Here is a 16915-nt window from a genome sequence, read left to right on the forward strand (position 1 = left end):
ATATTAAGGTACAATATTGATTAGGTAAGAAATGACTCAGGTTAAATAGCCATTATATATATATATATATATATATATATATATATATATATATATATATATATATATATATATGTATTATATATATGTATATATATGTATATATATACATATATATATATGTATATATATGTATATATATATATATATATATATATATATATATATATATATATATATATATATATATATATATGTATGTATATAAAGAGAGAGAGAGAGAGAGAGAGAGAGAGAGAGAGAGAGAGAGAGAGAGAGAGAGAGAGAGAGAGAGAGAGAGAGAGATATTCAGCCAATACTTGCCCTTAAGGAAGACTCGCGTTCTGTGCTCCTCTCCTGCTGGTGTCTGAGACAGGACCGCGGAAGCTGTGGCCCTGATAACATTCCAGTCGCGAGTCAGATCATCTACTGTAGTGTACTGGGAAGTCACGGTGAACCTAGGAAGCAACGAGAAAGTTGCTAAGAATGTGTTCAAGACAGGTAAGGGAAAATGCACGAAAGAAGGGGATTTACGTTTTTATATGTATCCCTATACACGTATTGTACATGTTAGTACGTAAGGATATGACTTGAATGATGTGTACGGTTCAGTTATATCACTATTCTTTTTTAAGAATAATGTGCAGCTAGATCATTTTAAGCAGAATATTATAAATTTTAGGTAATGATTATCAATATTGATTAGATTAGTAAAATAATATAAGAAACCCATGAAGTTTCACTTTGTCAATAAAAAAAAAATAGTTTCTATGTAGATTATTATGAATTTTATGTGATAGTTTTTTTTATATTGATTAGAATAATAGAATTATAAAAAAACTAAACCCACAAAGTTTCACTTTGTCAATACAAAAAATATTATTGGTATATATGTAAAATGTCTACTACTGTTCAAAAACAATTCTATAGAGAAAGTGAAGATATCTTTAAACCAAATTACTTAGAGTTAAAGATATTATGAAATTTAATTATACGAACCTTATGACGTATTTCCCTTTGAGGGAGGCAGGCACGCAGTGCACTTTGCCCTCGGAGTTCATCTTCTTCAGCAACTTCTCCGTAAGCTCGTTCTCGCCCTTCAGTCGAAAGACGACCATGCCCAGGTGGCGAGCAGCCGGGATCTCGAACCTGGGGTCTGATCTTACGAAAGCCTCGAACTTGGCTGCCAATCTTACGCTCTGTGGAGACAAGATTTACGAATTGGACAGTTACAGTCTGTATATAAAATTCATATTTGGAATTCATATTCGTACACACACATACACACTTTATATACATATATATATATATATATATATATATATATATATATATATATATATATATATATATATATATATGCATATATATACATATGAATATGCATATATACATACACACACACATATATATATATGTATATATATACATATATATATATATATATATATGTATATATATATGTATATGTACATATACACACGCACACACACGCACATATATATATATATATATATATATATATATATATATATATGCATATATATATATATATATATATATATATATATATATATATATATATATATATATATACACACACACGTATTATGCGAGGTAATTGTGCCAAGAAAATAGCAATGGTCTGCTAACCCAATTACTAAACTCTCTGAAGGCAGGAAGGGTCTATCTTACTGGGATAAGACATTGTAAAATCTTTCTCTTTATACATATATATATATATATATATATACATATATACATATATATATGTATATATATATATATATATATATATATATATATATATATATATATATATATATGTGTGTGTGTGTGTGTGTGTGTGTCTATGTGTTTATGCGTGCATGCGCTGGTGAATGTGTGCAAGCATTTAAAAATAGAATAAAGTATGGCAAAGTCCACTTATTGCATGCGACACAATATTATATACGACATTTCCAGACTTCGCATTTCAGTATTGCCAGGACCCTGACTCACGACCAGGGAGAGTTTTCCTAAACCTACGAATGTTTTTCCTACCTATTTCTTATTTACATGGACATGGAAGAAGAGCTGATATGGCAGCCATGCTCATGCTATTTGATAGGACATTGGCCTTTATAGTCACTCGAGCAAGAATGTACTCGGAGTGGTGGAGGGGGGTCCACGAGCGACAAGGGAGAGCCGTTGTAGGGGAGGGAGAGCAACAGGCTTGGGTTCCCGGATGTTGGAATCTGAATGACAATATGCGGTTAAACTTAATGTATTTTCCATGTACGAATGCCCTTCCTCATACGTTTTCTAAGAGGATGTTTCTCGTTTTTCGTTCTACTTGCAGAGATGGAATAACGTCTTTTGGACGTTTCATGATGTCATCGACGTGTATATTTTTTTTTTCGTTTTACCGATAGCTACAGCTATATTTTTAGTGGTTATTAATTGTAAAAAAAGTAAATAGAGTTTTTGCAATAATAATTTTTCCATCATTACGCCAGTCTCATTAAAGTTCATTGCATCTCTACTCTTGAAACAGCTGAAAACGAAATGTTTTTTGTTATTCTCAAAATGAAATGAAAATTTAAAGAATGAAAAGCAACATTGGCTCTGAAGTATGTCTACTTACAATTATTTTAGTTATACAAAATTTTTTAGAGAATGAAACTTTTAGCAAAGAATGTGTGTGCATATGTATATAAACACCTAGGTTTCAAATCTTCTAGTATTATGGGATGAGATGGCTACGCTTATATATATATATGTATATGGATAAATATCAACACAATCTCATGCTCAAATAGAAATAAATTTCTACCTCATACTTGGATTCGAGCCCTAGCCCCTTCTAATGAAGGGCCAGGTCGATTCCAACCATGTCACCAGAGGCCTCAGGTGACATGGTATGAATCGACCTGGCCTTTCATTAGAAGGGGTTAGGGTTCGATCCTAAGTATGAGGTAGAAATTTATATATATATATATATATATATATATATATATATATATATATATATAAAACATATTTACCTTCATCTCTTACAGAAATCTACTTCACGCAATATCACTTCTTACAGAAATAAGGAAAGTACTTGGATGTGTTCACACAACTACAAACGCTACATGAATGAAATAGATAGTTGACCATACCTCCCTAATGTGTTTCTGTAAACCTTTAACTCCGAAGCTCCGAATAACCCACCAAAGCTTCAGAGAGCGGAATCGTTTGCTCAATCCTACTTGCCAGTGCTTGAGTGAGAGTAAATCCATATAAGTGATTATATATTCAGAATATTTATCGTTGATATGTACATATGATCTATGATAAATTTATTGATTTTTCTTTTAAAATGCTAATGTTTCTTTAAGAATATTTTGGCAAATTATTTCAGAGCAATCAAAGACGAAAGAGTTATCTACTTACCATGAAATCGATAGCCAGGCCTGTATGGGAACAATGAAAAGACGTTTTGTCAATAACATACAATTCCAGAAAAAACATTATAAAGTTATATACATATGTCAAAAGCGAACAAAACAAGCATATCACGTTTTCTTTGAAGAATAAATTCCATTGTCATAATAAAGTAATTTTCATAGACAAGATAAAAAGCTATGGAATATATCTGTTTTGAGAATTCAAATCGGTTGGAAGAAACAGAACTACCAAATTACGAGCTAACCTGTGTTCTCATGTTGAAGATAGATAGGATCAACATTGAAACCACGATGAAGCGCCTGGCTGTCTCTCACCCTGTTCGAAGAAAAAAGAAAAAAGATAAATAATTAAATTCATTCTCGATTAGTAGAAAGTAATTTTCAGCATAATACATGGATTCACTATCAAAAGGCTGCGAAGATTGGTGAGGTTGAGATATTTTACTTAAAGTGGTCTATGCTAGTTCATGACACCATTTATTATGGCTTTGTAGCATTTTAGTCACGTAGTTAAGACGGTCAACATCTTTACTTTCAAAGAAATTTGATCTAATTAGATAGCGCATCTTTATTCACACTTATCGGCAGGTGATCGTATCCTCTTATTGTTAGCCACATGACCACTGTTTTGAAACTTTTGGTTGTGCCATAGCATTTCATTCCGGCTTTCATTAGTCTTAGGTTCGCACATCCATACTTGAGAAGGCATTTAAGCATTCTTTGTACATTGATTGATTAAGACACCAATTTAGTTTAATGTTATATTGCCCATTGATGTTTGATATTAGGTATCTGCAAAAACGTATATTTATTTAAATTCGTCTCTACTTATTCATTTTTATATTTGATGTCATTAGGTACACACACATACAAAACACACCAAACACACACACACACACACACACACATATATATATATATATATATATATATATATATATATATATATATATGCATATAATCAAATAAAATCTTTTTATTTCAATTTACAATAGCATATTTTTAGTGCCAGCCCTTTCTCTTTTGCTTACCGCTATTCTTTTGTATGAGGGGATTGTGTTCCGTGGAAGCTTTTTATATAAATTCACAGCCCTTTGGTTCGTTCCATTTTAAAAAACAATGTTCATTAGGGATGTTAGAATAATGACATTACAGCATTGCATTTCATTATTGATAGTGAAACTTGGCAAGGAAACACCGTAGTGTTATAGAACGAAATATTTTATAGATTAGAATATAAAAAGTAGTATGTACGCAAAGAATAGATTACCGTATGAGCACATACGTCTCCCTTTCTCAGGCTAACCCTTTCCCTCCCTTTCTTTTTTCTCCCGTTATACGCTTCTTTACAACATTCCTTTTCTTTATGCTCCGCACTCCCTTCTCCCCACTCCCCCACCCAGTCGTTTCAACAGCAGCCCCTCGCCTGATAACAATATGTCTTTCCTGCACACATATGCAAAAGAGGTCTCTTACCCAGTGTGGTGTGATATACATACAAAGACTCATAAGATACTATCGCATGAATGTCTTGGACACCCACTGGCTAGCTTTAGAAAAATAGGGCAAAATATACACGTTTCTATAATTCACGTTAATTCATTTTTTTCGTGTTTAAAAAAGTACAGATGCACTTATGCACTTTTATAACTGTACGTCAGGCCTATGTACAGTAACTCAAGTATACACACGTGCATACCCACACAAACACACACACACACACACACACACACAGTATATATATATATATATATATATATATATATATATATATGTGTGTGTGTGTGTGTGTGTGTGCATATCTATTTTTATAGATATGTAATCATAGCTATGTCTTTACATAAATAAATGCAAAATTATGTTTACGAGCATAGTCCAAAGACTGTATTTTCAAGGATAATCAGTAAAAGATCTCTGGTTAGATTCGAGACAGAACTAAAATTCTAAAGACTATTGAGGCCAAATTTATCTTTTATAATGAAATCTTAAACAATGAATAAGGTATCTGATAGTTAGACAACCGTGGAGGATCATAGCCATAAAAAAGATTAGCAGAGGTCAAAAAACATATTCAATAAAGTTTGTGGAGAATTAGAAGGCGTCGTAATTGGCTGTCTTGGAGACGCGTTGCTTCATTCAACGGAAGAGGTCTGATCGACGTGTGATCAATAGTAACATGTTGCTCTCAAAGGAGCTATGAGAGAGAGAGAGAGAGAGAGAGAGAGAGAGAGAGAGAGAGAGAGAGGAGAGAGAGAGAGAGAGAGACTATTGGCCACATAATCTCATAGTTTTTCATTATGAATAGACCTCATCTGGAAAATCATCCTTTCCTTGCTGAGATCCAGACGTTGCTTTTTCATGAAATTTTCTTTACATAAACATTTTATCAGTCAATGTAACGCTGTGTGCGCATATCTGTGTGCAATGAAAGTTCAGAGTTACTCTTTTAACACACGTGTGAACATACTGTAAATGGAAACCCAAGCACACACATAGACACCCACATTTATATATACTATATGTGTTTGTTTTTCCCATGACAGTAACAGTAATAAGCCTAAGATTAATGTCACTACCATACTTTTAAGCATAACATAATTGAGTACAAATTGTGGTATGAATCAGCCAGCGAGTGTGGGTGTTTTTATTTTCGGATCTAATGGTAAAGTTTTGTGTGAATATATATATATATATATATATATATATATATATATATATATATATATATATATATATATAACTATACTCTATAAGTGTTTATGTATCTACGTATATATCTATGGGCTTATATACATGTTTCACCATAGACTACCACTCGCTTACTGGTGCAGCACACGCATAAAAACACGTACATACGTACATGAATACATGACCACTTATACAGTATAGATATACTTGAATATATATATATATATATATATATATATATATATATATATATATATATATATATATATATATGTATATATATATATATATGTATATATATATATATATATATATATATATATGTATATATATGTATGTATATATATGTGTGTGTATGTATATATATACATATATATACACACACACATATATATATATGTAAATAAGATAACCCACAATGTATAAAACATTAAATTATTTAGTTTTTGAAGGGACCATCTCCCTTCCTCTTCAGAAAACAAATGGCTTTTTGAAAAAGAGGTAAGACGTAAGGGCTTTTTATCTCTTACGAAACTTTCTGTACCTCTTTTTCAAAAATTTGGTCCCTTCGAAAGCTAAATAAATTTCATTTTTCATACATTGTGGGTTATTTTATTCATCATATATATATATATATATATGCATATATATATATATATATATATATATATATAAATATACACACCGTCGGTTACTGGTTCATTCATACCTCCATCCGTACTCATTTACATAAGTTTGAAAGTATGATACAACAGTGACACTAATCTTTGTCTTATTTCAGTTTCTGTCAATGGAAACACACGTACACACATATATGTATATAGAAATGTGTGTGCCTGTGTATTTTCTTATGCTTGGGTGTGTATGTTTATTTATATGTTTGGTATCTCAAAACTATTATTGTAATAATTGCATGTGTTTCATTACCCGATAAAAAGTTTGCGTAAAGAATTTTCATATCAGGCACATTCATAATGAAAAACAATAATATTTACATTTTGTGGCTAATACACACACATACTCTCTCTCTCTCTCTCTCTCTCTCTCTCTCTCTCTCTGTCGTGTTTACCTTGAGAGCTAGACGTTACTATTGATCACATGTCAATCAGACCTCTTCCGCTGAATGAAGAGACACGTACCCAAGACATTAACTTATGTAGTGAACGACTCTTCATGTTTGTTTTGCTATCATTTGCAATTATTCTTACCTTGCCATCACTATTACTTTTTGGGCGATATTTTGACCATATCTATCTATCTATCTATCTATCTATCTATCTAATTGTCGAAGTCTTTGATCTCCACTTCTTAATGATATGGTTCTTTTCAACTTTTTTCCAAAACAAATACTGAAATCTGAATAACATTCTAGTTAATTATATTTAGAGAAATAACAGCAAACAATTTAAACGATGAAGTCAAGTTATTACGCGAAGACTTTACCGAACAACGAAAGTATCAGACAGAGCCGTTCAGTGCCCGAGACTTTAAAAAAGGAATTTTGAGCCTATACTTACCACATGGCCGTGCAGTCAAAATGAACCATTAGCCACTTGGATGGATTGAAAGCAATGGAATGCGCATACTCGATGCCCTTCATGTAATGTCGGAACTCAGGACAGATGAAAGCAGCCCCGGCGTAGGCGGCGTCCACGTGAAGCCACATATCGTTTTCCTGGCCTGCACCAAGAAGAATGAAATAATAACCATTAGGAGACTGAAGTATTTTTGATTGATGTTATACTACGCCATTCCTATTAATCTTCAATATATCTCAAAACAGCTGCTTATATCGCTTGAAAGTAGGAAGGGGGTGTTATGAATAATTTTGATATGTATCGTATACCATTGTGAAAGGGAAAATTGATATGCTCGCATAAGTTATTGCCTCAGAATTGGAAATATTTTAGAAAAAGAAATAATCTTTTGTGAAGCTAGCTTGAGACAAGGAATATAAAAAAGGACAGACCAGACCACCTTAAAAGGATACTTATGGTAGACTAGAGCCATTTTTACATGGTCGGCGTTATCTATCATTTTTATCTAATTATAGTATTATCTCTCTCTATCTTCCTCTCTCGCTATGTCTGTCTGTCGTGTTTAGAACTAGTTTATTTTTTACGCTATCTATTATTATGCTTTTGGATTTTACATCATACGAAGGTGCAAAATTGTAATAACAATAATGAGACAGTAAAGATATTAGCATTAAGATATCATTATCCTTATCATCAACAAGAGTAAAAATAACAATAATAACAGCAATTATGATACTTACAAATGGGTCCTATAGTATCCAGGTTGTCGAAAGAGCAAGATCCAGTTGTTCCAAGTGTCGCACAGACCTGAAAATCAGAAGCAAATAAATGATAATTTTGTAAGAAAGGTGAAGCTCTGATTCCGCGAGTTGTTAAGACGACTACGTTTTGAAAGATGCATTAGTGGCTTGATTTTCAAGTTCTTACTTTAGTTTGTCATTGAAATGGTAATAGTAATTGCTTTCAATAGATTGGTGAATCCTTACGTTTTCTATGTATGTTAAGAGGAGACAGTCTTGAATTATTATTTTCATATTAATGTTTTCATGAGAAGGATGTACAAATGTAAGAAATTCCTATTAGTAGACAAGAATTTTTCAAAAGTTTTATATAATTCAGATCGATTTAGAAACAATTTATATATATATATATATATATATATGTATATATAATATATATATGTGTATATATATTATATATATGTATATATGTATGTATATATATATGCATATATATATACACACACACACACACACACATATATATATATATATATATGTATGCATATGAATAGCATATATATATATATATACGTATGCATATGAATAGCATATATATATATATATATATGCATGTATATATGACAATATTGTCTATATGAAAAGAATATATTACTATTTCCTCAAGAAAGATCATCTTAGAACTCCTTGCAGTCATAAATCAGCGTCTTTCCTACTGATCATTTTCATCATATTCCCTCCAAGTTATCCGACCAGTCTTCCGTCGGAAGTCTTCTCTCTTTTTTTTTAATTTTAATTTTATGGCTTCTTATTTTCCCACTACCTGTCCTTAGTAAGCAGATTTGGCGATGATCCATCAGACACTTGAAAAAGAGTTCTTAAAAACGTTATTCTTTCCCTTATGCAAATCACACCGCGGCACAATGCCTCAGCGCACATCAACCTTCCCCGGTAACTGCAGTAATGCCTCTTGGTTCTTAGACGTGGGAGAGCCGAGCTGAGTGCATTCGGCCGTATATCCCCAACTTATGCGGTCAAAAGACGATCGAGGCACCAAAGGCACCCGCTGAGTAAGGAGCATTGCCTCTTCGTTAAGGTAATAAAACTTTCGAGGATTAACGAATTGATAAAGAAGTGATTATCTCCTTAAAATCTAGATAAAGCTGTTTTTTTTTCTCGTTTGAGAAACCAGTTCTTTTATTTATATTTCATATTCAAATTTTATGAATGAAAACCTGCTATGATAAATTGTATGTAATAAGTAAATTTTTTTTTAGATTTTTTTCCATTTTTTTTTAATCGGTCTATGAAGAGGGACATTTGATTATCGAAACAAATGGAAGTTCTGTAATGCAACTAACAATATATAGTTTAGAAAAATTAAATGACAAATTTAATAGCGTGTGCATATCACAAAGTCACTCTGAAGCAAAAATAAAAAAAAGGCATAGTAAATTTTGATATTTTTAATGGGTTGTCACAAAAATAAAATGGGCAAATAATTGAGAAGAATTTTAACTTAATTTTTACCAAATTGTGAACCATATTCCGATATTATTAAGTATACCCATGGAAGTTTTAGGTAAAAGCAAAATAATATGGATTGAGAAGGAAAATAATATCCCTAAGTTATATTTTCACATCTGTGTATGTGTATAAGAGAGAGAGAGAGAGAGAGAGAGAGAGAGAGAGAGAGAGAGAGAGAGAGTTACAAGGATTTTGGATGTCTAACAGACTTTTTAGACCATCTGCGGAGATGCCATGTGCTGTTGGGTAGAGCGAATTTGAGCTTAAAGAGTTTCTCTGATCTTGTCTAACTTATTCTTGAACTCGTTTACTGTGTTACTGTTCACTACATCAGCTGGAAGTTTGTTTGTATTCACTATTTTCTTTTGAGAGAGAGATAATAGTGGTGATAATAATAGTCCATCCACAAAGAGGTAAACTGAGAATAATATAAAGTACATGAACTTACAAAGAAAGGGATGTAGCCATCTCTCCTGTCATCAGCGATCAGTCTTAAGAGATCATCAGGTCTCATTGCCAGGTTGTCGTCGGAGTCCACCAGTCTCAGCCTAACGAAGCCTATGAGCCCAGCCTTTTCCACTGACGAATGAGCCTACAGAAGGAAGGGAAAATAAACTTTGGTTGAAGCACAACTTGGTTTTTTTTTATGGGAAAAATAGATTTGTTTTCGTCCTTATTGACTGCTGTATTGGAATAAGAGATTGTCCATTCGTATACTTACATTTCAGTACAGAGATTTGAAGTTAAATCTATAAACGCTTTAGTAAATAATAGAGAGAGAGAGAGAGAGAGAGAGAGAGAGAGAGAGAGAGAGAGAGAGAGAAAGAACTTACTTGATTGCTACAGTAGGCCACGAGCCTTGAGAATACTTGGTATTTTAGAGCGTCTTCCTTTTCCTGGTCGCCCCCAAAATCCACTGGAGCTAGAATCTTCGTAAGGGTTTCCGTTCTTGCGGCAAGCAAGTTTACAAAGGTAGCTTCTGAAGCGGTTGTCTGGCGAAACAAAAACATTAGATGTAAGTTAACATGATTTCATATGTTTATACTCGATAAGAAAAGTAGTAAAAATAACCGACGCTCATTTACATAACTGTCCTTGACATGTAAATGAGGTATGACAGAGAGAACAAATACAGTGACATTAGAAATGTAGTACTTTTCATCAAAGATACCTAGATATAATCACATCACTATGAAACTAGAACGGGCACTCGGCAGAGAGCATACCTTTGCCTATATCATGTTGCATTTCACAAGATAAGCAATTGAATTATGCACATTTTGGCACTAATTTCATGCAAATTGGATAATAAATTGACCACGATATACCAAAAGACGTATCTTATCTTTTAGTTCCCTTGGATTCGACCTTTGACCCAATACATCCCAAAATCTAATCAAATTGTCGTTGGTTCATGGTCAATCATCCCACTTAATTTCAGGAAATTCAGACAAGTGATTTTTGAATAATGCAAATCACCAACAAAAATCACAAACACACAGAAAGGCATACACACATACGCTTAAAATTTTACATTAAAAAATGGTAAATGTCAGACAACTTTTATTCCAGGATTTTTACCGGTTTAAAAACTGATATACTGACGTAAAGGAGTGATATTACGGTCATCAACCCGTATAAGATAATAACAAAGTAAGGTAAAATTATGGTCGCCCGTATTTTACTGAAATACGGCTGAAAACAGTATATTTTTTTACGGAGAATTTTCGGTTAAAATTACGGATTTTTTTTACCAGTGTTCGAAATAAAGTTGGCGAAGGTAATAATACGTACTGTCACGAAATCCAACATCGCAACACTGATAGAAAAAAAAACCGTAATTTTTATCGGAAATTCTCCGTAAAAATATACTGTTCCCAACCGTATTTCAGTAAGATACAGGCTACCGTAATTTTACCTTAGTTTATTATTATATTTTACGGGTTGGTGATTGTAGTATCACTCTTTTACGTCACTGTAACCGTTTTAAAAACGGTAAAAATTCCTGGAATAAATGTTGTCAGACTTTTACCGTTTTAATTTTTAATAGTGTAGGAATTTACTTGAATGTGTATAACCACTGAAAGATGCCTAACATCTCGCTTTGCTATTAGTGAACATGTTGATATCAAGTTAAATCTCATTTTTTTTTTTTTTGCAGTCCCAACCTGAATGACGCCGCCTCCGTGAGAGTCCTTGTTGCTATGAAGGAAATGGTCAGGCAGGCCTATCATTTTAGCCAGCCAATCCATCACGATCATTTCCAGTTCTGTGGCCGCTGGTGAGGAGGCCTAAAGAGCACGGCAACAGTCGGTCATTAGTTTTCTGATTAATATTAATATCATTAAACACGAATAACTATTTAGCAGAAAATTCTGTAGAGCTTTTTTATATAAATCAACAAAGGTCATTTTCTGGCTCTATTTATTCATCAAAACTTGTTAAACATCATGTCTGAAAAACTGTAAACATATCTTCAAGATAAAATCTTATTCATTAAAATAGTTAATTTTTTATAAATAGATATATCATATAAACTGAAACAAAGAAATACTATGTAATAATATAATTTTTCTACAACAAATCTCGGACATAAAAAAAAAAAGGCTGAAAATCACTCACCCACGTAAAACCTAGACAATTGATAGCATCAGCAACCATATCGGCCAAAAGGGATGGGTAGCTGTTGAGAGCAGGGAAGTAGGCATGGTTGTGGGGACTTTGCCAATGCATCATCTGTAGTTCACAAAAAAAAAAAAAAAAAAAAAAAAAGAGTGTGAGATGACATTGCAATATTCTTATTCTCAACCAGCCAAACCAAATTTTTTTTTTTTCAGTTTTTCAGAGATATTATTGTGCCCAGTAGCCTTATCAACGTGGTGCTACGAAATTATGTGTCATCTTAATTCTAGAAAAAAAATTATGGAAGGAAAGGATTCTCTCCTCTGCGGTAAAAGCCTGAAAAGGAACTGAAGTTACTATATTACCAAAATACTGATCTTGGACCACATCTAGGGCAATATTTCAATAAACAAATGGCAAAATTATAGAGCGTTGGCGGACTAAGAAGAATATATACAATTTTAATTCATGTCGAATTTTCCGGCAAGATGATTTAGGAGACCCTAGTCAATCGGTGATTTTATTGGCTGAAGACAGAGAGTTATCGAAATGTTTATTTAAATAAATTTCCTTGAGTTGAATAGTGCATTTGGATCAGCATCAGTAACGTCATCTACCTTCCCTGAATAACAGCTATGTGTCATCGAGATGTGTTGGAACGGCTACTGCCGCTATTTGTAAGTAATGTTATTTGTTTTAAAATGTCAAGTATTTCTGAGTAATGTCATTTGTTTTGAAAATATTAAGTATTTCTATATAATGTCATTTGCTTTAAAATGTTAAGTATCTCTATGTATGTTCATCTGTTTTAAAATGTTGAGTATTTCTATGTAATGTAATTTATTTTAAAATGTTAGGTAATTCTGTGCAATGCCATTTGTTTTAAGATATTAAGGATTTCTATGTGATGTCATTTGTTTTAAAATGTTAAGTATTTCTAAGTGATGTCATTAGTTTTAAAATGTTAAGTATTTCTGTGTAATGTCACTTGTTTTAAAATATTAAGTATTTCTAAGTAATGTTATTTGTTTTGAAATGTTAAGAGTGTTTTAAATAATTATTATGATGGTAGAGTATAACATATTACGAAACTATAGCACAGCAACACAGAAAGCAGTAAAATGACATGAACAAGAGGGAAATTAGGACGGAGCTTTGTTGGATATATAGTTCTTTATGTAATACATTTCAGTGTTGTGAGGGAAGAGATTACTCATTGCACAATTGAATTTAGCTGGAACTATCTATTTAAGGAAAAGTTCACATAATTCTTTATAAAACTGTTTTGTTTCGAATAAGTTTTATACTATTATTTCTACGCAGATGATAGGCGATATATATCCCATAGGGTTATATTCCAAAACAGTGTATTATATTCTAGCATGAACATATATAAATTAACAATAAATTTAGGATATTTGTATAAAACTTGCTTTATAAATATGTACGGACATTCACATTAATAAATGAATGATATATTCTATCGGGAAGGAATATACTTCTATACCTGACTAAAAATATGTTTATTATTCTTATAACTAAGACATATATAGCAAGATTACCCCTAAAAAATAGTCTTAGACGGAAAGAAGAATATTTACTCAAATGTCAGCTCTTTGATGACAAAAACTACTGGTAACTGAGAGATCACAGAACTAGTTTCAATAATCTGTTATATATGTAGTTTCATTCCTGAAAAGGTGAAAAATTGTGCGAAGACATGTGGCTAGTCACAAGCAATGAGAATCAGTCATGGAAATAAACAAGATATTTGAACAAGAATGATAATTGTGACCGATAAGGAACATTGAATAATGCTCCAGAATTTTTCTATAGACAAGCAAATGATTATCGACAATAGTGCTTCAATATAACCTAGTACTAAAGAGGAGAGAGAGAGAGAGAGAGAGAGAGAGAGAGAGAGAGAGAGATAATTTTTCTGTAGACAAATAAATGATTATCGACAGTAATGCTTCTATGTAATCTAGCTGGAGAGAGAGAGAGAGAGAGAGAGAGAAAGAGAGAGAGAGAGAGAGAGAGAGAGAGAGAGAGAGAGAGAGAGAATTTTTCTGTAGATAAATAAATGATTATCGACAGTAATGCTTCTATTCAATCTAGCAATAGAAAGAGAGAGAGAGAGAGAGAGAGAGAGAGAGAGAGAGAGAGAATTTTTTTCTATAGACAAACAAATGATTATTGACAGTAATGTTTCTATTTAATCTAGCGAGAGAGAGAGAGAGAGAGAGAGAGAGAGAGAGAGAGAGAGAATTTTTTTCTATAGACAAACAAATGATTATCGACAGTAATGCTTCTATGTAATCTAGCGAGAGAGAGAGAGAGAGAGAGAGAGAGAGAGAGAGAGAGATACTCAACATTGCACATTGTCTGACAAGCATAATGTTACGACAATACTTACTCCTGGCATAATGACGCCCTCCAAGTCGTTATAGATGTGTTCGAAGGGCTCAGGCTCTTCAGGGGCGTGATCAGGAACGAGGGCCCTCATGTATCCAGGCTTGACATCAGGAAGGACTCTTCGTTCGCGGATGTTTGTGAGGTATTCAGCAGTCTCGTCCACGATGTGCTTGCCTGATATTCGAAAATTAAAAGATAGTTTGTAATAACTTTCATATGTGATATTTCTCATGTAATTTGACATTTTATCTTAATTTTTTTTCGCAATTTATTTATGTATCAATGTATGATTTTTATAATATCTGTTAAGATCTCTTTTCTCGCATTTTTTCCCACCGGATTCGTCACTTCCCTGTTAAATAGGCAAAGAAACCGGCCCTTGAAGTCTGCGATTTCAGAGGTCTTGACCTGAATTACTAGACAGATAAATTTTGACCTACTTTGCCGATGTCAATTCCTCTCCTTTTTATAATAACAATACAAGAAAATAGATACGAATACATATTTCTTATTTAAATTCGAATAATTCCTAAGTTGATTTTTTTCATATGCAGCAGTTCCACCAAAGTTAATAAAAACAGGTAAGACAGAGATATATAGTCATGAGTACCAATTTATATATACAAATGTAAAAAGGATATATACACACTCAAACATATATATATATATATATATATATACATATATATATATATATATATATATATATATTATATATATATATATATATATTGTGTTTATTTGTATATAATCACGATTATGCACACACAAACGCACACACACACACACGCGAATGAACGTTTATGATCTAGAAAAAGGAAATTTTATTATGATTTACTTTATTTCAAGTTGAGCAAATAAGATTTTAATTCTATCGTTTAATAAAAGATCTGAAAACGTTTTTAAGAAACATTGGTTTCTTCTTCATATTACTAATAATGAACTAAGCTACAAATAGAGAGAGAGAGAGAGAGAGGAGAGAGAGAGAGAGAGAGAGAGAGAGTGTAATAGATAATTGATACCTCCTTTTTTTTAGTAAACAGATATTTAACTAAATTTCCCCTTATTTCTACAGTACACTGGAATAATTTTCAAGTGTCCATACATTAACCATATCATAAGAAAAGTACACAAAATAATAAACATTAACGTATGATATATTGGGCCATTCATATAACATTCAACGAAACAAAACTTCATCGGTCTAAATTGATTGCCTGCACGTCGTTAGATACAAAGGACAGCGCCGTTTTTCTCAATGTTTCTAAACGCTGTTTCCATCTCAGCGAATTCAATTTACCGGTCGACCTCTGAGCTTAACCTAAGCGCTTAAATAAGGGACACCAATTATGCTTAGACCTGATTAGGTTCTACCACAACCAAGGATCGTTCGACACGAGAAATATTTCACCAGAATTCTTAAAGGACTCTCTTCTTGTCGTCTGATATACTTTGTTTATGCATATATATATATATATATATATATGTGTGTGTGTGTGTATACATATATGTATACATACATATTTATATGTATATATATAAACATAAGTATGTATATATATATATATATATATATAATATACATATATATATATATATATATATGTATAATATCTAGTTAAAGAACAGATGATTGGTACCTTTGTTCGAATACTTTTACAAGGTAATTGAAGAAAATCTCTTTGTAACGTCTTAGGTATTTTTTTCTTAATCTGTTTTTGAAAGTAAGTTATATAGATTAGAATACAATTGATACTAGACAACCACTGCATAATATTAGCATTATTCAATTCAGCAATCTTGTTGAATTGTGACTAAATCGTGGGATATTTTCACAATATGTAAACTTCTGAAGTAGTTATAAATTAGAAAACTTCCACTATCAGTTTTAGTACTATATCCCTTACATTGATTAATATATATATATATATAT

The 16915-nt window shown here is 32.2% G+C and overlaps 1 protein-coding gene across 1 annotated transcript in view; it reads right to left on the reverse strand.

The window, feature by feature from the left end:
• Positions 1-16915, reverse strand: part of Hdc (histidine decarboxylase) — a 181231-nt gene that overhangs the window by 14125 nt on the left and 150191 nt on the right. The window contains exons 5-16 of the mRNA XM_068388509.1: positions 14984-15156; positions 12568-12681; positions 12114-12236; positions 10779-10937; positions 10394-10537; positions 8419-8485; positions 7658-7820; positions 3698-3768; positions 3439-3458; positions 3165-3263; positions 1018-1217; positions 343-476 (exon numbers count right to left, since the gene is read on the reverse strand). Of these exons, the coding sequence (XP_068244610.1) occupies positions 343-476; positions 1018-1217; positions 3165-3263; positions 3439-3458; positions 3698-3768; positions 7658-7820; positions 8419-8485; positions 10394-10537; positions 10779-10937; positions 12114-12236; positions 12568-12681; positions 14984-15156 (1467 nt within the window). The remainder of the gene's footprint in view (positions 1-342; positions 477-1017; positions 1218-3164; positions 3264-3438; positions 3459-3697; positions 3769-7657; positions 7821-8418; positions 8486-10393; positions 10538-10778; positions 10938-12113; positions 12237-12567; positions 12682-14983; positions 15157-16915) is intronic.

Source organism: Palaemon carinicauda, chromosome 15 (genome assembly GCF_036898095.1).
Source record: "Palaemon carinicauda isolate YSFRI2023 chromosome 15, ASM3689809v2, whole genome shotgun sequence".
Lineage (NCBI taxonomy): Eukaryota > Metazoa > Arthropoda > Malacostraca > Decapoda > Palaemonidae > Palaemon > Palaemon carinicauda.